The sequence below is a fragment of the Hesperophylax consimilis genome, chromosome 7 (assembly GCF_061612785.1).
Source record: "Hesperophylax consimilis isolate HC1 chromosome 7, BYU_Hcon_1.0, whole genome shotgun sequence".
Classification (NCBI taxonomy): Eukaryota; Metazoa; Arthropoda; class Insecta; order Trichoptera; family Limnephilidae; genus Hesperophylax; species Hesperophylax consimilis.
Window position 1 is genome coordinate 38075804 of NC_142842.1, and position 22344 is coordinate 38098147.

Below are 22344 nucleotides of genomic sequence, written 5' to 3' on the forward strand. Positions count from 1 at the left end.
TTGTATACTTCTGGAAGTCAGATGATAAACCTAACCAATTTTTTTAAAACAATATGGACCATTACCTGGGATATTAGCTATTTGCGCTCCAAATGAGGCAAATCTATTAACACTGTATACATCAAGTAGCATTTGTATTGACAAACAAAATTCCTAAAGTTTTTAGATTGACTACAATCTCCTGTCAATCATTCGTGCTGGAGGATAAGCTAAAATTTGTAGTATATGGCACTTCAATCGCTTGGTAAATTTCCCTCTCATTCGAACATTCCGAAATTTGACCAATTCTGGTAAAATATTGCCCACATACCTTTTAGCCATAGTAATTAAATTGAAATAATAATCTGAAAACAAACATTTCTTTTTAGCGATTCACAGCGATAGTTTTTAAAAGAAATATCTACGGTTATCACGTCAATAATAATTCTGTAATTATCACATATTAAACATGACAGCTGATGACAGCGAATGGGGTCGGTGTTGTAATATCAAAAAAATAATTAATTACGTATTTAAGTATCGAGTGGAACTGGTTATTTTTTATTTAATTTATGATGGTGGATTTATAATTATAAATTATATTTATTATTTATAATTATTTATAATTATAATATATCTCACATTAAATAATCACACTGACATTGTACATTGCTTGACACTAACTGGCTATAAAAGTTTTTTACATTTTTTCCATATACGCTGGCAACACTGAACAATCTGTCTTTCGCGTGAATAATGATAAACGTCAAATTTTAATACGTAATTGTGGATAATTTTTACTGTAATGTAATGAATCCAATGGATTGTCAACTTTCTAAAACATATTTTCTTCGATATTATCCAAAAATTATATGAGCATCGTGTCATTTTCAAATCGTGCCTTAATTTTCAAGTTAGCGGAATTTAACTGAAACAGACAATTTAAATTTGACCAATGAGAGGGCCTACACCGTCCAGACGCTAGAGTATTAATAATATCAGATAATAATTAAGTAATATTTTATTGTCTGTATGAAGAAATAAAAATTACTGATAATGCCTACTATTGTAAATAAATCCAAATACGAAAAAAACTATTTAAAAAAATGGTGTTAGATTTCATGTAAGAAGTAACATGTAAAAAGGGTCATTTCCTAAAAAAAAAACATTAGAAAATATCTAGTGAATGATAGAGATTTTTTTTTAGACTATGTGTTTGTCTTCATTTTTTTGTTGTCCAAGAAGACAAAACACGTTGTAGAAATGAGTTCATTGCACGTCGATCCCATTTCGAGGTTAGTGCCCTATTGTTAGAGAGGTACGAGTATTAATGGTTAAGACTATCTTGGAATGCTCATGGTAGTTATTTTTCATCGTTAAAAGTGGAATAGCGTGACAATTAACTGCCTGCAAATATGTCATAATCTATCGCGTCTTAACGGTGAATATTTTCGCAGTAGCATATTATCTACCACTACAGAACGAGCAGAGCACAATCCAGAGCGAGTCCGCCTACATGTTAGGATGGAAAAACAATTCCAACAAGGTACATAATATATACGTTCTCAAAACTGGAACACTAAATAACAGATAAGCTCTTAAACTAAGAACACACGGATAAGACTTTTACAAAAAAAATTAACGGCAACTTGGCTTCGGTATTAGGGTTGGCATAATTTAATTTATGTTATAGGTAAAGCAACGAGAGTTGACTCCAGTAAACAAGCTTAGCATTGCATTTATTTGTGTATGTACTAGCGGAAGAGGGACAGCAAGTGTATACGATGATTGTACAAGAACATTGTTAGGAAGCTTACAGCGTGTCCTATCCATATCGATTTCAGTTCGATCAAGTGCATGATATCGCGACTGAAAAATTCACAGCTTTCATTATTTTCAGTTAGCATCGTTATTATTAGATTTATTTGTAGCGGTTTTTCTGCTACAATTTGTTTATTTTACTTTTTATCTCATTTATTCATTAGACTACGTATACTAATAATAGATATAGGATGTAGATAATGGCTGATGCTTATAATACATGTATATATCTATCAATATAGAAAAGTATCTTCATTTCCCCGTAAAGTCATGCGCGATGTCTTCTGTCTTGTATACGCCTACTTATTATGACTGGCGGAAAAGGGAAAGCAAGTTTATATGTTCACCGTATTAGAATATTCTAAGAGTGTATACATGCATGTTTTGGCTTTGAATTCTGAATTGCAAAATAATCATTAGTTGTTTTGGATTTTATTAAATTCTAAATGAAACACGATGTATGTAAATTATGCCTGTGTGTGAGTACTGTGATGAAGTCAACTAAGATTGATAGACCTATACAATAGTCTTTTAAAAGCCAAGGAGGTATTAATTTAATAAATACGTATATCTATACAAGTGGATACATAGAGCGCCTTTCGATTAACGGCGCCATTAAAAGTTGACCGTATATGTGGACACACTTTTAGGCAGAGAAAGAAACAAAAAAAAAACTAATGGAAATTTTACACGACGTGTATTTTCGTTCAGTTTCTATATAGGTCGTCTTTTCAGATGGATTCGAGATAAAAAAGACGTGTTCTATTTTTGTACTGCCGGTTTTCACTCAGAAATATGGCGGACATTATTTGACATCTTCTTCCTATCTTTGTTTTACAAAAATATATTATGTGGAAATCTCGTATGTTTATTTCATTTTATATTTAAAAAAAGCCTTTTTAACTGATTGAATTTTGCGTGCATATTTTTTTATTTACTTTTTGTTATCGTCCTAAAATGTTATTTCTTCTTTTAAAGTAACTATCTGTATAAAACCATAAGCATGAAAACAATGATCGTGTAAAGCAAAGTTTTTACGTATGGGTCCCGAAATTGTTTCCATATGGGAATCGGTATAAAAAATCAACATGTAAAAATTTTTTTAAAAATATTTAAATTTTTTTTTATTAAAAATTTTTAAACGTTTTTAAAAATATGTCATCTTATTTTTTTTTGGTTTGTCTGAGGAACCTTCCTCCTCATGGATTAGTTTCAACCTCGTTAACAACTGAGCTAAATACCGAATGGTTAGTACCGACATTTATTTCGTTTATTAACTGCTCTAATATAATCTCAGAGAAATTCACCAAACGTTGATAAAATGTATTATCATCAGCAAGGAGTCTATCTGCAAAGTTTCAGCTCGATCTGATATCGGAAAGAGGGTTAGTTTCCACTTTCAAGATCTACATGCATTCATTAACGAAAAAAAAATCTAAATTCAAGAAGAGGAATTGAAGAGAATCAAAAATGATTACCAGTGTTAAAATTAAGTAAAAACCCAAACCAGATGTTGAACATGAGTTTGGTTGTTATTCAAACAGTTTGTATTTTTAAGGACAGATGGCACTTGGTCGTTTTTCTCCCTCCAACAGGCTGAAATTAATAAAACGCCTAGTAACGCCATGATCATCCTATTCTGCATCTTTACTTCTCAAGAAATAACATCTCAGTCCGTTTAAGAATAAACTATAGTAATTATAAATGTGGTCCTTCGAGCCGGATTTTTATAAAAAGCGTAAAACTGCTGGTTTTTTCCACTATTTTTTACATAATTCATGAGCTTGACTACGAAAGCAGTGGCTTGATATTCACACTCTAAAGATCAACCAACAATGAAGTCTGTAATTTAAATTTGCAATAATATTCAATGTAGGTTAATCCAGTTCAGATTGGCATTGAAATTTCCAATTGGAACGACTTAACGGTAGCGGTGCGCGCGGGGTACCAGTGTTTCCAATGAAATATACGGCCAAGTTCTATAACGTTGCAAATAAACCATCAAACACGGCAATTCTCGTTTCATTTCAGGATGTAGACTTCTTCGTTTTATTATTGTAAGTAGCCTCAAGCGTATTCTATATACTATTTACCGCGTAGATAATTCAATAATAATCCGTATTAGAGAGGAAGGGACTTTCAGATTCGCTATTTAGAGTCGAAACGTTGCAATAATGCTTTTAATAAGGAACTTCGGTGAAAAATATTATAGCTTCACAATATATATACATATTCTATCAACAAACGCTGATTCGGAATGAATACGTTTTATTATATGCTAGCTGACGCGTACCCGGCGTTACTCTGGGATTTATAAATGGTTAAAGAGTACAATAACGTTAGTGAAGAGATGTTAATATTCTATCTAATAAGATAAAACTTGAAAATAATTTAAATTATAAAACTAACTATAAGAATAAAAAATATATGTATGTACAGGGATTTTAGTTAGAAGGTTACTTTAGATGATAAGGACTTGTGTTTCTTATTGATAACTAGTCTCTAAACCCAATTTAATTGCATTCCATTTCCATTTTTCCATTTCCTGTCTCCTCACAACATTTCAAAAAAATAAGGGTGACATTGTCTTGCCGAATAGGGGAAGAGGGACTCTGATTTGGGTTAACAAAAAAATATATTCGTTTAATACAACCTTCATTTAAACATTACTTCCAGATTGGCAGATAATCTATACATCAGTATCGCCCTGGTGAAAGATTACAACCCAGTATAGAAACGTTGCTTGAAATGCCCTTGACCGTGTTTAGTGACAGATCTGAATAATCAGTTACTTCCCTTCCTCTAACCCAATTCCATCCCCTCCCTACTTCCTTCAGTATAAAAATATATCCCAATCTTTGTACACGGTTGACATTTGTCACGCGAGAACGGGTCGTCTCTACGACTCGTTTTTTTCTCAACAATTGTGTTTTTTCCTCCTTCTAGACTCATATTTACTTCTAAAAAAGACCCTTAATTCAGCATCCCCAAGATGACGTAGGCCTTGATGGAAATTATTTTACCGAGTGTTTTGGAAAGTTGAAACTGTGAAGTATTCATACATTATACAAAAAATTATTAAATACTCTAAATTTTTGTTTCCAAATAAATTAAAAATAACTTTAAAAGTACCTAACTAAAGGTTTGGTAAGCAACGTTGATGTTTTTCTTTCTTTTTATAACATCCTTCTTTTAACAAAGCGGTACCTACTTCTTTTGAAAAATATGACCCACTTTCATCTGGTGACAAGAATTGCACCTTAATGTGAAACGTTCTCGTATGTAACGACATTATTACGGTATTTAAATAATGGGCACTTGAATGGTACGTCTCCTAAGCGTGATCTGCCATCTCACTGCAGGTTGCAGTGCAACATCTCTCTCATCTCGAGTTCTCCTCGTGAATCACGAAAGATGCAGCATTGTGATCCCATCTTTTTGGAAAACGTGATGGCAATATATTATCTTATTTATAACTATTCATCGATACCTCAGTTCAAAAGTGTAACAACTCAAAAAATATAGTTGTTCGTAATTTCTGTATTTTTGGAAAACGTGATAGCAAAGTATCCTCTTTATTATTTAACACCCATAAGGCTTTTACAAATATATGGAGAAAATTTACAAAACGTCTTAGAGAAATATCATATCAATATAATAAATACTTGTTATTTTACAAATATAATACAGTCACATGTTAGCTATAGTTTGAAAATATATATCCACATAACAAAACTAATTATTTTTGCTTTTATGTAGGATGGAGAGGTTTAAAATATATCGAAAAGGTCTGGATTGGCAGTTCGCTGAATTCGCGCTAGTGGGGAATGTTTATAAATACATATTGAAAGGTACACACTGCAAAAGTGTAACAACTCAAAAAATGTACGTGCTCGTAATTTCTGTGTTTTTAAAAAACGTTAAGGCAAAAGATTAAAATTAAGTGTCATTTCAAAATTGTAACTGTTGAATAATTCACAAAATCGATTAAGAAGTTACAAAACAAATAATCCTTTATTATAATATTAGTTAGTTTATGGGAGTGATGTATAATAATTGTTATAAAATGTTTTTAAAGAAAATTGATATGAACTGTCATTCTAAAGCCAGACGTGTTACATTTTGGAACTGATAGATAATATTCTAAGCATTTCCACATTTGAAACGGTAAAATTTTGAGTTGTTACCGTTTGGAAATGTGAAATCGTTGTTATATTATAATTCCGAACAAGCTATTTTGCACAAGGAGCTTTGAAGAAACAAAAAGTAAAAATAATCATAAATGGTAATTTTTTATCTCCAGATGAACAGTGTTCTTGTGATTTTATTACAGAATGTATAAGGTATAATTCAGTAAATGACCTTTTTTTAGCATTTGGACGATATCCGCATCATATGTTAATTTATTGAAGATTTACGTGTATTGTACTCAATTTGGAATACATAATTTTGTTTTGTGAGTCATCTGATTTAAAAACATGGTCTAGAATGGAAGTTTAATTATTAACTCGAACTTCGTTCGTTTCGCGAATCTAATTTCCATATATTCAGTGCAAAAAAACTAGTCACTGCGGGTATTTTTAATAGTTTTTTTCCACAGAAGTTTGTGTATCTATTAAAAATATGGCTTTGAATTATATACCAACCTTTGCCTATAGGTAACCGGATCGAGTGAATTATAAATAAAGTTATCCTATATACATAAGCAGTACGTTACACCGTGCAAGAGTTCCAAATGCTCAGACACAGGAATAACGACATTCTTGGGACAAATTTGGGTAGTTCCGCTCTGCGAACCATTTATTGGATAACTAACCTCTGTCATAGGTAACATCAAGTGGTTCGTTACGTTTGGTGATTTAGCAGGGGTGACCAGGATTATCGGGACACCACCCGATGGATGATCTTCAGGATGCGTCTGCTCACCTTCTTGCTAGATCTGGAGAGGCTGGTTTGGGAGAACCTTTGACCTTTCCAACTGGTCTCTCTTGACGGTCTCGAGGGATAGATTCATACGCCCGTCATTCCTGGACACACTGATCCCTAGATTCTTACCCACCCGCCATTCCTTTAACCTTCCCAGAACTTCCCCTCCTTCGTCATTTACAGAGATGAAACAATATACAGGAAGAAGATACTTTATGTTTGGTACCTATGATATATTTCCTTGTAATGTCTGCTAAGTGGTATGTTTATTCCTTAATTATCAGGTGACGTGTGCAGTACATAGGTGTGTATGTGTGTGTGTGTGTGTTTGTAGTGTAAGGGTGTGTGTGTGTGTGTGTGCGTGCGTGCGCGCGCGCGCGTGTGTGTGTGTGTGTCTGTATGTATGCGCATTGAACAGTTTAAATTATTAACATGATGCCACGTTTGAATTTGGGCAGTGAATCCGAAAAAATGTCAATGTTAGAATTTAGACAAATATTATTTAGAGTATGAAGAGTTCGGTTAATTTGCGAATTAAAAAGACCCTGCACACAGCATCCCAAAAGATTACACACGCCCCGAGCGAAATTATTTTCGTCAGGGCCTCCTGTGTCGGTAAATAAATCCCATTTGGGTTATTTTACGGAAGGAAGTTTTATTTTTTGTCCTGTCTTATTTTAAGCCTGTTATCCCTGGATACAAAGTAAAAAAGCTTACAGCTTTTCCATGGAGGTCGTCACGCTACGTATTTCTTTTGTATATTTTCCTATTTTGTTAGTATAAATTATGGGATCAATATTGTTTATGGAGGCGTAACCACTGATCTCTGCATCTTGAATAGCGATTCTTTTATTATCTGACTTCTAGATCCGTTGGTGCATTTTATCCGCTATTTCAATACAACGGAGTCAGCCGAACGAATCTTTTGAAACACTTGGCTCCACAATATGCTTAATTCATTAGGCTTTTTGAAAGGGAATTAGAAACCTCAATATCTTTTGTGAATACCATTCTCTCGGAAGAATACAATGCATATTGTTACCTCTTCTGAATAAATGGATTGAAATGCTGTAGTTTGCATAAATCTATAGAAAAACAGGCTTTGTTTTATTTCCATTACTGCAATAAATAATAATAGTTTATTTTAATTTTTTATTGTTTTAAATCAAATCGAAGATTGAGGAATGTATCCATTGTTATTGGAAAATTATTCATTACTATGACAGAAGTGACAAAACATGTGTTAGACAGTATTTATCTCAAATTTAAGTTAACTTATTATTACCGAGTTCATAGAATCTAGTTTAATTACAAATTCGTTTCACACAATCTCTTTTAATCTTTAGCTCCACACAGGATGCTATGCATAGGAGGTTATTTTTAGGGAAAGAAAGGAGAGAAAGTTCTGGGAAGGAAAAAGGTATGAAGGGTTGGTAGGAATTTGGGGGTCAATGTGTCAAGTGGTAATGGGGGATGAATCCCTCCAACTGCGGCTCGAGAGGTCAAAGGGTCTCCCCAAACCCGCCTCTCCCGATCTGGTACTCCTCAACCCACCAGATGAACCCGGGAACCCCTGCTAAATCACCAAACGTAGCGCACCACTCGGGGTGATATATGGTGCAAGGGGATGGGTCGAGAGAGTCCGGCTGGAGATATCAAAAGGTTTCCTTCAACCAAAACCGATTTTGTCCGCCTTGCGGTAGGTGACCTAGACAAATCTCACCAAAATCCGTCTCATTTACAATAATTGTTAATTATATGTTTTAGCAAAACTTTTATATTTTTAATTCGTTCATTCTACATTTTTCGTACCTGTTTTATTTCTTAAAGCCTAATTTAATTGAATTATCTAACAATCTCGGCTAAGGTAATATCTGTAGGTTTAAGTAATTTATAGCTTGATATGATATTTATCTAATAAATGGCGCTATATCACATATTAAAAAAATAAAGAATACATCTGCGATACGAGTATACCGTCTACCAACAAAATTGTTATATTTATGACCCAGTTGGGATGTTTTTTATGATGCTATTTATATAATAAACTCTTTGGACTTAAACATAAATATCACTGTGAGAATTCGATTTGGTTCTCAAGTTGCACGAAGACCTTGGCTTCTATTAAGTAAAAGGAGGTTTAGCTCGTTGTCCTATTTCATCGTGACATTGAAATAATGTTGTTTTTTTTTGTCAACTAGACTAGCGACTTAAAGTTGACATTGTATTCAGTCAACGCTTTGTGAATCTTTACAATTCTTAATAGTACCATCTCAAGTACCTACATTCACAATGGCATTAATTTGATTTGGATTGATCAAATGTATATGATTTAAAACCCTATTTTTGAAGTGAAACTTCTTTACGCGCGTCATGCAATTTCGAGGACCGGAGTAAAACCGACTCATGACCGAAACGAAAATGCGGGTACCCCCACCACCGATTAAAGTTCATTTGATCTAGTCAAAGTTTTGAAGTAACATATAAATGCTTCTTAGCTCATCCCGACAACTGGCGTTGGTGGTGTAATGGTCAGCATAGTTGCCTTCCAAGCAGTTGATCCGAGTTCGATTCTCGGCCATCGCACATTATTTTTTTGTTTTTAACGCCTTTTTCATTCAATATCTTATTTTTTAGTAGGTCAGAACATTTTTTAACTCCTTGAGGTACGAACTTTTTTTTCTTATTTTTTACCTTTTTTTTTTTTTTAATCAATTGATGTAACTTATAATAACGAGGAAAAAATATTTAAAAAAAAATTGGACTGAAGGCTTTTCAGGAATGAGGTGGTCAAAATTTTATACCACAGTACACATGGGAAAAAATATTAGGTTCAAATCAAAAGTTTATTAGAAATAAAAAAAGGCCATTTTATATGACTAATTGTGGAAATTTTCAAAACAGTTTTTATCTTTTTTTACGCAAAGGGGTACTTTCCAAACACAACATATCCAGTTGGAACGTATGGGCCTGTCTTTTGTACTACAATTCGCACAACGACGTGAAGTAGTATGTTCTGGCAGGTGGGCGCTATTTTTCAGACGTATTTCAGGGTCCACGTAAGGCTTATGTCTCTTAATTTCCACCACCTCCGATGTGGACCCACGCTTTTTGGTGCATTTCAGCTCCTCTTCAGCCAAAAGTCCTCTGTAAACTTGCCTCCTGAAATCTTTGAGCCTCAATGGATTGTCTTTGTCAGCCTTACCCAACTTGCAGAGCTCTGTGTAAACAATGTAAGAATTTACAATTGTTGCATCTAAAAAGTGGAAAAATAAACGATGCCACCATTTTTTAGACTTTCTGTTTATCGAGTAAACCGCCTTCTTTTGATCAAACTTGTCCACATAATTCATGCAGTTGTTATAATTATTTAGAGCCAACGGACATGGCACCCTTGTGATCTCACCAGTTTTCTCTTTACGGTTGACATGCATGGCATCCTTTGGGTTGTGAAAGTTTGAAAGGAGGTGTACAGCTCTTCTATCTCTCCATTTTATCATGGAAATTCCTGTATCACTCACGTACCAGTCATATTCACCTCTTTTTAGGTTTTTATCATCCTTCATCTTAGGCAAATATTTTCTGGTTGATTGGACAGTTCCACATGAGCGAATATTCATATCTTTCAGCTGTTTTTGTAGGGGGTAGCAATTAAAATAATTATCAAAGTAAACTGTGTAGTTACGACCTTGAATAGATTGACAAAAATTTAAGACAACTCTTGGCCCTAAGTTAGACTCAGCGTAGTCACCAATTTTTCCTGTGTATATTTCAAATTTTAAGTTGTATCCATTTTCTGCACACATCATCCAGATCTTATAGCCTCTTTTAATGGGTTTTTGGGGCATGTATTGCTTCAATGTGCTGCGGCCTTTGAATTTGACCATGCTCTCGTCAATTGCCAAAGTAGGTGATGGCTTGTAATTTCGATCAAAGGTGTCTGACAAGCAGTTCAACAAAGGCCTTATTTTATATAATTTATTGAAATTAAGTTGACCTCTAGCAGGCATCAATGAATTGTCGTTGAGATGAAGGTTTGACAACAGCCAGCCAAACCTATGGACTGTCATAAATCTTGAAATATAGGGGTCGTGTAAATCAGGGGACGATGACCAATAGTCTCTATAACTGGGGGATTTTTTAATTCCCATTACTAAATTTAGTGCAATGAATTTTTTAATTTCCTGAACGGTTGTGGGTTGGTGATTTTTCCCGACTTGTTGTGCGTATAGATTGGTCTGGAAGCAGATATTTTCAATCAAACTAGGAGTCCAAAATTTCAGAAAAATTTCCAAAGGTGTGGGATTTTCCATCGTAAGAAAGTCATTATGTAGTCCTGTTTCTTCACGGAATTCACCAGGGAGGGCGGTATTGAACGTACGGCTCCATTTAGGCACGACTATAATCGCAGGTATGACAGGTGTAGATGCAGTTGTGCCTGGAACAGCAGCGGTGGATGACAAAACGGACATTGAGATATTAGGACTATACTGGGCAGATGGAGAAGACGATACTGGTCGGTTACGCGTACGCGAAAGATGAACATCAAAAGTAGATGGTGATTGTGAACCAGAAGGGCTGGATGTGCCTGCTATAGGGTGATCGAGTGTGGTAGATGAAGAAGACGCCGGGATTTGATTCCTCACACAAGATAGAGGCAGTTCATCATCATCATCGTCCGAAGAGGCGCTAACTGTGACATTTGCTAGATGCTCCTCCTGTAGATCCTCTTCCTCATTGTCTGAGCACCCATAACAACTGTCATCATCAGAAGGTATCTCTTCTAAAAGTATTCCTGCGATTTCTTCTTGGCGAAGACCTTTCTTCGGCATGGTGTATCTGTAAAATTATAAAATCAGAATAACCATGTTGTAAGACTAAAAAAATTACCTCAAGTACGGTGGTCGAAAAGCAAAACCACCAAAAAATTTCGATTTTACAAAAAAATACTATATTTATAGACATTTCTTATTGATAATTCAACAAATGAAATACAAGGGCACTAGAATTCATAAGAAATGGACAAAAATTCGAAATACATACCGTTATATTTCACTTTAAAGTCGGAGATCACAAAAAACCACAATTCGCTGGCAATTGTCAAACACATAAACAAACCGTGCAAAGCCACCTATTATCGCTATTGGAAACTAAATAGTAGAGAATCTATGTCTCACATGGCATTTAAAAAACTTGTCAATAGATGGCCGTTTTAGCATAATTATTTATTTTCAAGGTGGCCGAATTTTGAAACCACAGTACTTCAAAGAGTTAAAAGAAAATAATATTGCAAAATAATAAAAACACTTATCTCACTGTGATAAAACATTACTCCGCTAGAGCGCGCTTTGCGTTATTGTGTTGGATTAAAATTATTATCTAATCCGTATATTATGATAATTGTATTACATTTATTTAATTAATTTATTTATTTTGATAATATGTAATAATTTACAGAAAAAAAAATTAAAACTATCTCCCTCTGATAAAATATCCGTTCGCTAGAGCGCACTACGCGATCTTGTGTGGGATTCTATTTCTGTACATTGTACATTATTTTTAAAAATATATTATATTTTGGGTGTGATGTAGGTAACATTATAAAACATAACAAGCTCTCATATTTTCAGAACCTACATAATATAATCAATTTATGCGGCTTTGCTTACAGTTGGTGCTCAGCGTGGTTGGCTTTCAATCAGTTAAGCGAGGTTCGATTCTCGGCTGTGGCATTTTTGAAGTGAAACCTTGTTGAGGTGGGGGAGCCGCTCACGAACGTTCTCTCTCTTCTCTTCTTTCCTCTCTCTCAGACACCAGCGAACTGCGCCACGCCAAGCATCAGCTGAAACTAGAAGTTTCACTTCTGTCTTGCGTAGGCTTGACACACCCACTTTTTTATTTATACATAACACAAAGGATAATAAATTATTTTCCAAGCAAAAATTATTATTCTGAAACTCCTAAATAAATTGAAAAAATAATCCGAGAAAAACTACATGGCACCTATGGGAATTGAACCCTCAACCTTCTGATTGGTAGAGCAAATGTAGCGCAATTGGTAGAGCACTTGACTGGCAATCATAAGGCTGCGGGTTCAAGTCTCATCGACGAAATGTATTTTCTTTGTGGATTTTTTTTTCAATTTATATAGGTGTTTCAGAGTAATAATAATGGCTTAAGGCGATGCACTACGTCGTGTAATATTTTTAATCAAGCCGTTACCAATAACACCCCTTACGTAGATGGCGATAAGGTTTAAATTCCCGCTTAACACCATCCGCTTGTTTTGATTTATGCAAGAAAAAAACATGGCCAAAAAGTGCCTTTTATTTTATTTTTTGGATGTTCAGGCATAAATATTTAATTTTTTTCCGATCATTTTATAAATAACTTAATTTTCCACATCATACAATAAAATAATAACCGAAAATGAGTTCGTAAGTGAGAGATTTTGAACTTTAAAGGAGTTTTCATAGCCCTTATATATTTTTTTAGGCTTATAAAAAGATTTATCTAAAAAATACTCGATTATTTCATAGGCCATGATGTATTCTAGACATTAATGCATCTGAAACATTTCTAGGCGACCAAATTTTCAAACCAAAAACACATGATTTTGCATTACTACGTAGTGCATCGCCTTAACAAATAATATGTACGTCAAAATTATACTAGAGAAGTCGGTTTTTGATTGAGAATAGAGAACATGTTTAAGTATCTTTAGTTTTTCCATTTTTAATGCAATGGAAGTGAAATAACATAAAATTAAGCTATAAAAATTAATGTTGAGCAATTATTATTATTAAAGCCTTTTTGTTGATTTTTTAACGACTAATTGTAAGAAAAATTAACCACAAATGTGTTATTATGATTAGGAATAACAATCATTCGAAATATCTCAGAAATCGTTTATATGCATAATACAGGGTGGGATTTCCGGTGGTAAAACGCGCTAACTTCGGAGGCTGATTCTATATCGGGGACTTGAGATCACAAGAGTCTAACTACAAAAACTGGTGTTTTGAGTTAAACTTGGTTTCAGTAATGCCATAATCATATTTATTAGTGACACGAAGCTCTCTCTCGTACATACGGCCTGAGAGATATAATCGGGCATATGAGCATTCCAATCTTTGTTTGAGTTTATCTCAAAATCATATTTTTGTAGATAGGCCCATGTGATCTTAAACTCCCGAAATGATAGTAAAAGAAAAAAATTACTTTTTTCAGAATCCCGAAGTTTTAGTGTCGTTTTTAGGCAAAAATTTTTTTTGAAAAAAGGTTAAAATTTCGAAAAAAGTTATTTTTTCTTTTTTAATTTTACTATCACGTAGAATCATTTTCCTAAATTGGCGCACTAAATTCCGGACGCCCTCTATATACGAAGACCTAAACCACCTTGCAAAACAAAACTCTTATCGGTACATTAGTTTGATTAAGATAATAAATAGCATATTTATTATTATTTTTTCTCATTACTGATGGAATAAATGGAATTATTCATTTTAACCTAGTTATTTATAAATAGATGCCAACTGTGGTACCCAGTTGAAATTTTGTCTTTCAATGAGGTTTTTGCTGAAAATGTTTTATATTTAAAGAGTCGATATCCACACAAATGACAAGGTGAAGCTTTCAATGTGAACTTTTTAAAAATACTTTCAAATGTGCTTTTTGGCCAACAGCAAACAAAATCTTTTTGACGGCTAGATCTTCGGTACTATTTGGTATTTTCCCAAAAATCTAAAAGTATTCGTTTGTAAAAAAACGTGAAATTTCATTCCTAGCACAGTTTTTGTAACAATCCACTGTTTGTATTTTCCAGTCGATCGACGACCACCAAGACTCCAACTCCGAGGAGTCCTCTGAGTCCGAGTCATCATCCGACTCCAGTTCCTCCAGCGAGTCTGGCGACAATGACGGTGACAGTGACGGGTCGGACGAGTCGGGAGAGATGGGTCGCATCCCTATCCGCATCACCCTGCCGCTGCAGCTGGACTTTGACGATCTGGCCGGAGCTTTGATCGAGAAGAACCAGAGGTACGATATTTAAAAAAATAATCAAATATTAATATTCTTCATACTACATCAATATTGACTTGCTTTTTTACCAGTGATTTCTGACATTTTTAGTTACGAAAATTACAATGTCTTTACAATGATCCCGATTAAAGAGATATTATTTCAGGATTTCTCTAAATGTTTTAGAGTAACAATAATACCAATTGAGATCAGTTTTTTCTCATGTTTGTACTTAACCTGAATCGACATCGTTGCACAATAATTGAAAGTTTGTTAAGACCATTTATGTGGAAACCATTCTATCTATGTTTACATTAATCCGTACTTCCACAAATATATGAAATAAAGCTCGGATTTCGTTTTCACAATTCTTGGCCATATATTTCATTAATAATTCATATAATATTGTTATGAAGCCGCGTCTCAAGCATCTCCCGATAACTTAACTGGTCGTTCAACTTAAGGATTAAATGGCATAATATTATGTAATAACGTCATGGTGTATGATTAAAATTCGTACCTGATTTGCACTTAGTTTTAATTTTTAATAATTACGGGCACGTTGACGTTTGTATATCTCGCCACTAACGAGTATCATTGTTTGTCTAAGTAGGATCGTAAATAATGCTTTTTATATAATGTTTTAATGATCGGACTAAGATTCAAAGGCCAACGCAAAACTATATATTGTTAGATTATCACGGAAAGCAAAACGATCGTTTGATAGCGAAATACAATAAAATTGTGTTGGCACATATAAAACGTAGTGTTCATTGCATACCGTCTTCTTGGATTTTTGTACCAAGTCTATAAACCAATAAAACATGCAGTATCTCTCAAATATTTATACACATCCATACTTTGCAGCACTTTTAAGTTCGGTTATGTTGTGAACGAATCAGTTCAAAAGAGACTAACTTGGCCATTATCCTATAAAACCGGATTTTCCACACTGCATACAGACTTTTAAGAAACGCCTTGAATATTTAAAATTAGAAACATTAAATGAACGTCTTGACAAAAATGACATCAAACTAAAATTATGAACCTTCCGTTTTGGCCACAATCAAAATCAATATTAATACATCAAACTATGTCTACTAAGAAACCCCGAAACATTCATAATTCCAAAGAACTAACCTAATTTTGTTCCTACCTCTTGTGACGACTATATTATAACATCTACTGTAGTGGCCCTAGAACTTTACAAAATTTTTAGAATCTCTTGTTACAAATTGACTTCGCTAACTCAAACTTTATTGACTCTTGTTATATTTTATTTTATTGTTGTTGTTTTTTGCAATTTTTTATGTTTACATACAGCGTTATTCGACGGCTGGTATATATTCTTTGCTATTTATTTGTTATTTTTTAAACATTAACCCTAAACATTATTTTATGATTAACAGCCGCCCTCTGTTGGTTTATTTCTTAAGTTGTTGATCTGCTGGGTTTTGAACTCGACTAAATCTGTGTACATATATTTGTTGTATCTTAAAAGCAGAGGTCTGCTCAGCTCAGTGGGCAAAATCATTTACTATTTTTTTAATGATAAACTAGATATTTTCAATTTGTATGGATATTTCAGGAGAATAATTATTGCTTATAATAATTTGTTATCCTTTTTTCTATGCATAAGAAACCTTGTCTTATAAATATAATTGGTAAACAGGTTATTTTATATTAGAAATGGTGAATGACTTAATAGTAAAACAATAACAAGGTATCTACTGGCGAAAACTGGGTTAATCATATAACCTTGTTATAACAATGATTATAACAAGGTTAATCTAAGAGATCGTGCTATTTTGTTTCAAAGCATAAAAAAATCATCTTATAAATAATTTATATTGCTGACCTATTCTCTTTATCGTGAATAAAATTCCGTTCAATGAGGGAGAAATCAGAGGACTGGCAGGAGTGCTATAGCGCCTGTGATGATGATGATCAATACTACAAATAAATTAATGTGTTTGTTGATCCCCAGGTCCCGCATGAACTGCGTGGTGGAAAAGCGCAAGAACGAAGAGCTGGTTGACCACCAGGCCCGTAGTCTACAGCTGCCCTTCGGCCTCAACCTGACCACCGCGCCACGACTACAGAGGGTCACTGGAGAGCGCATGGCCATCTTCTGCGAGAGCGGAGACGACAATAACAGGTACATCATTGATTCAAAAAAATAATATGTGTTTTTATATACCGCACAAGAGTCCCGGAGAGGGGAAGGAGGAAGGTAGGGGAGTACCTGGCTATTCAGATCTGGTGACCAAATTACGGCTATAGCCGTTTCAAACAACTTTTAATTCTGAAGAGTGGTCTTATTCCAGGGCGAAACTGAGAGTATCTTCAACTCTGGAACGTGTCGCAAGTATACTAGATACTATTGTAAATGAATAAATTGTGAAATTCATTCAAATTCATCAAATAAAATTTACTTGTGCACGCTAGGATTTGTCGCGACCTCCGGATTTCTAGACGAGAGTCAAAATCGATTTGGGTTTCTTCCAGACGTCGAAGAAGGATGTGAAGTTCTGGGAAGGTAAAATATATGAAGGGTAGGAATATAAAGATCAATGTGTCCAGGAGTAACGTACGAATCTATTCCTCCCGCTGCGGCTCAAGGCGATGGGTAAATAGACCATTTGGAGAGGTCAAAAGGTCTCCCCAAGCTCAGCCTCTCCCGATCTGTTGGGCAGGCGCATCCTCAAACCTCCCGATGACCCCAGACACACCTGCTAAGTCACCAAACGTAGGGGTGGGTACCATTTGGGGTGGCCTATGGTAAGGGTGATGGTTATCCAATTAATGGTACCCAAACCCGCCTCCCGTGGAAATAAAACATATTTGATTTAAGCGCCCCCGAGGTGATAACTCACAAAAGCGGCGCTATAAAAATTGTCCAATTATTATTATTTTATTATTATACTGTAATTTGTTGTTGTCTTAACTTATAAAAAAAAACATTGAAAAATATTAGTCACTATGGCAACAGAGGTCACTGGTTGAGGTACAAATGACAGTGTGTTTAGATTTTTCTCCACTAGAGCGCCATCTGTGAATATATACGTTTAACATCAGCCGATGTTTGCGTTTTCATTTTGTGGTTGTGTGCGCATTTTAAGGCTTCGCTGCTCGTACGGGTTTGAAACTTGGGTAACTTCAAACAACAACATCTAGAACGACTTTAATGTATTGTGATGAAAACAGTTTCGTAATAATATATCCTGACATATTTTTTTATTATTTTTTTGTTTGCAGAGACATGCCAGAAGGTGTGGAGGTATTGAGCGGGTTCCCTGTACCGCTGGGCGGACCCGTGCGTCTCCCCCTGAACTTCCCCATCCACCAGAACGCCGCCCCCGCCTTCCGCCCGCCCATGCCTGCCCAACACATGCAGGTAGGAACTAGGAAACATTTTTCGGAATCACCGATATTTTACTCTACTTTTTGCGTATTGAAGACACATAATGGTATGTCACCAACATAATATATAATTCACCATGGCAGAGACCGTGTTCGCAACGTCTTCTCGTATTATGTGAACTGCTAGACTTTTTTTAAATTAGCTTCACACAGGAGGCGGAGGTCCTGAGAAAAATAATTTTCCTTGTGGCCTATATTATCTCTAGGAATGCTGTGTGGAGGGTCTTTTTAAGGAAATATAGAAGAGGAATTTCTGGGAAGGAAAAAGTTACGAGGGGTGAATATGAATCTAGGATTCAGTGACAGACAATTGAATCCATTTCTCCCACTGCGGAGCAGGGCGATCGGTCGGTATAGTCCTGTTGGAGAGGTCAAAGGGTCTCGTTTAGCCAGTGTCTCCCGATCCGACCCGCCACGCAGTAGGTGGGCAGACGCATCCGCCGCCAACACTTACACAAACCTCACCCCATTAACCTATACCCATTCAAAGAACCATTATTTAATGTTCTACTTATAGTATAAGAAACTATACATTGATTTTCTTGTATGACTGAATAAGATAATAACGGCCAACGAAATAAAGGGCCTGGCAGATTCTGAAAATAATCAATTCAATCCAGATTCTTTTTAACCCTAGAATTTTTTTTATTTTTCTGACAGTAATGCCAGCATCTTAAATAACATACATACCCCATTAAAATGTAAAAATATATGATTATTTTTTATTTATAAAAAATAATAACTATCATAACATTCTATTTACAGATCTTACATTCTATAATCATAATTAACGTTTATAATTCATAATATGCGCATAATTCTACGTTTGTTATTACATAACAAACAACATAACATAATATTCACTTTACCAAGGTTAATGGTAAAGCTTTCATTTTTCTCGGACACAATTAAAAAAAAACACCTTTTGTTACCAGTCCAATAAATTGTATGTATCAGTTTCCAGTTCAACAAAAAGTCATAGTCGTCTTTTTTTCAATTAACAATACAGTAGAACATGAACAAAATTTGGCATGCAGCTAAGTTTGTAGCAATCGGTAAAAAAAAATTAACTAAAATTAACCTTAAGTAATAACAATTCATGTGTTTAATTCCGTTACTTTAATGATTGTAATAAAGATGATTACGCCTTCATCCACATTACCGAGATATAAGAAATATTATCGGACAATGACTTTATTGCTACTTTATATCTACGACATAGAATCTATACATTACTATAATATAAAACAGAGAAATAAGGAAAATGATGTATAGCTAGTTTGGGTTGCAAGAAGAGGATGGAGAAGTTAGAGAATTATAAGATGAAAAATTTGAGAAATTATTAGTAAATAGATCACACTAATTAATTATGTACATACTATACCGCTAAGTTAGGGAATAAGGATATATTATGTTTTGTCGGAAAGGTGATTAAATTAATAGAGTGTAGAATGAATGGGTATTGTAGTTGTAATGTATTATTTGTTTTTTAAAGGAATGGGGTTGACTCACGGTTTTAAGGTTTTCAGGGATAAGGTTAAAGATTTTAGGAGCTAAGAAAAATTGTCTTTGAGCTGACGTAGTATGTAGTGAAGGTACTTTGTAGTGACCGTTGGTTATTGTTCTGGTGGTGTAGTTGTGTTGTAAGAGAGTTTTGTTTCTGTATTTGAATAGGAAATGTATTAGCGAAAATTTCAGGTGGAGTTGTCGAATGTTTAAGACCTCATACTCTATGAGGAGTCGAGTGAAGGGGTATCTTGTCGGTCGCTTGTTAATGACACGTATTACCATTTTTTGGGCTTTTAGAATTATTCGAACGTTTTATATAAACAAGTTGTTGACATGACTAAATAAAATCATAAATTCAATAATTCACAGTCGTGAGGTTATTATAATTAATTTATTTCCATATTCCTCGTGAACCAACACCGAGGCAATATCTACTGTATTATTGTGACAACTCCAACACTGAATCGCATTTGTATTCTCCCGTTCGCTGTATGCAGAATTTGGGTGGTGCATGTAAGGATGTTGTTAATATATTTAACAATCAACACTGACTATTTTAACAGCTCTTAGTAGAATGTATATCGGGGACCAGAACAAAAAATCTAGGTAAACAAAGTGCCAAGCTCTTCTTCGACTTATTTAATTTATTTATTGTACAATGCGTTCTCAATCTATTTTTTTATCTTTCATGGTGAAGTATTTTGTCATTTAGATGTTATTTGTGTTGAAAAAATATATTAACATGTAAAAGCCCAGCTGGGCGTGAAATTAAAAAAAATAAATAAATAAAAATATTAGAATATCACAAGCACGCATGATTAAATGATTCTTTTGATTATGAAAATTCGAAAATCTGCAGAAAATGTCAGTTTGTACATTTACTTAAGCCATATACTTTATATACACGTTATATTTTAGTGGAGTAATATTTCAAATGCAATATTTAGGATTGAGAGACTCATAGACATTTAGTCGATTAAAACCGTGTAATTTATAGTACCTACATTCCTTTAATCTAATTAAAAGTCTGTAACGGGTATTATTGCAGTATGTAGTCGTGAAGAATAGTTGAAATAACGCTGTAGTTGTCAAGACTGTCATATTTTCGCATAACGCAGAGAGTTCGTTTATATCATATTATATATGTCAGACAGGTCAGTGGATGAGTTGGCGTCGCGCCTGGTTGCCACTCAGGCGCTGTGAGTTCACATTTATGACTGTATAAGTCCTCTATCACGAAATAAACAACATTTTCCGCTTACTGTGTTGGTAATAGGAAATTGTCAAATATTGTCAGGTTATTCATAACGCGGGAATGTTTGTCTTTCTTTAAAAAAATACACATATTTTCAAGATTTAAAAAAGCAGTATTTCAAATTACTGAGCTATTAAGTCATTTACGGCCCAGTCCTGACTAACCATTACATAAGTGTATTAATTATCTAGTTAAACGCATGACTTTTCATCGCTTTGTAAAAGAGCTTTAATTTAATTAATATCTTTTGATAAATAACACAATAAAATTGTAAGGAGCTTTGCGATACTTTATTTCTGTGTCCCAGTTCAGTAGACGTTTGAAACCGTAATGTTGGGATTTTTTATATTTTAGTATCTCGTTTAAATATACCGAATATATAGTTTTTTTCTAAATATATCTATTTGAATTTGACTTTTGTTTTTGGGAATGAATGGATGCAAATCTTGGAAGCGGAAGTTAACTCACTTCTCGACATCCGATCGAGCTGAAACTTGGCAGATAGACTCGTTGTCGATGACAATGCATTCTATCAACTGGCAATCACGCGCACGCACGCACATATATGCGCATTTCACTAAATTCGTATGACATTACAGCAGTTAATTTATGGAATAAATGCCGGTCCTACCCGATCAGCAATCGGCGATATTAATAGATTTGTGTACTCCAGTTCCTGAGTAAGAAGGTTCAATACTCAGTCAAACCATTTTTTTAACGCTTTAAAAGTAATTTAAAAATAGATTCATTACAGTAAAAAAAATAAAATATATTTTTTAGTATTTCTTCTAGTCTTTTGGCAAAAAAAATACAGTTGCAACATACATAATATTAAGTATTACTTAAAAACATAAAATTATGTTGATAACCAAAGTATAACTTATTACTTACTATATTAACTTACCGAGACACAACTAATATTAAAAATAACTCATTAATTAATTTATTTAATTTAATATGTATCCGTAATCTCATTTGATTTAATATGAATTATATTTTATATTACCAAAATTGTGTATTTAGAACATTTAATTTGTAGGAAAAATTAAGACAAATTTTTTCCGCATCGGATTTCTACAGCTTATTGTTCAGTTTTGATAAATTTATTAGTAGCAAGTCACGTTATTACCATTAAAAATATTTATGTATTGTGGTCTACAGCTAAAACTTGCAAGGCTTTTTTTCAGCATTAATTTCACTAAATCATGTTTTTCTCATAAAAATCAACCTCACTAGGACTAAGCCTGTATCGAGTCTAATAATATGAACTTTTATTCTTTAGAGATCAAAACTTCAACATAATAAGATTTTAAAACATATGAGACGAAAACTTCAATGTTGAGATTCATAATGTCGAATTCGCATTGTGGTTCTTTTTCTATTTCGACTATAATTCTTTCTCAATTTGA

General features: G+C 34.1%; 1 protein-coding gene and 1 long non-coding RNA gene across 3 annotated transcripts in view; one reads left to right on the forward strand and one right to left on the reverse strand.

Annotated features, from left to right (window-relative positions):
• LOC149422719 (uncharacterized) overlaps window positions 1–22344 on the forward strand; it is a 157957-nt gene that overhangs the window by 88382 nt on the left and 47231 nt on the right. For both annotated transcript variants that reach the window (XM_089633471.1, XM_089633473.1), the window contains 3 exons: window positions 14552–14766; window positions 16736–16906; window positions 18007–18145. In XM_089633471.1, coding sequence (XP_089489597.1) covers window positions 14552–14766; window positions 16736–16906; window positions 18007–18145 — 525 coding nt within the window. The remainder of the gene's footprint in view (window positions 1–14551; window positions 14767–16735; window positions 16907–18006; window positions 18146–22344) is intronic.
• On the reverse strand, window positions 11246–11819 carry LOC149422721 (uncharacterized). The gene is made up of 2 exons (XR_016302407.1): window positions 11770–11819; window positions 11246–11565 (listed from the first exon to the last, which is right to left on the reverse strand). It is a non-coding gene; the product is annotated as an uncharacterized LOC149422721 (long non-coding RNA).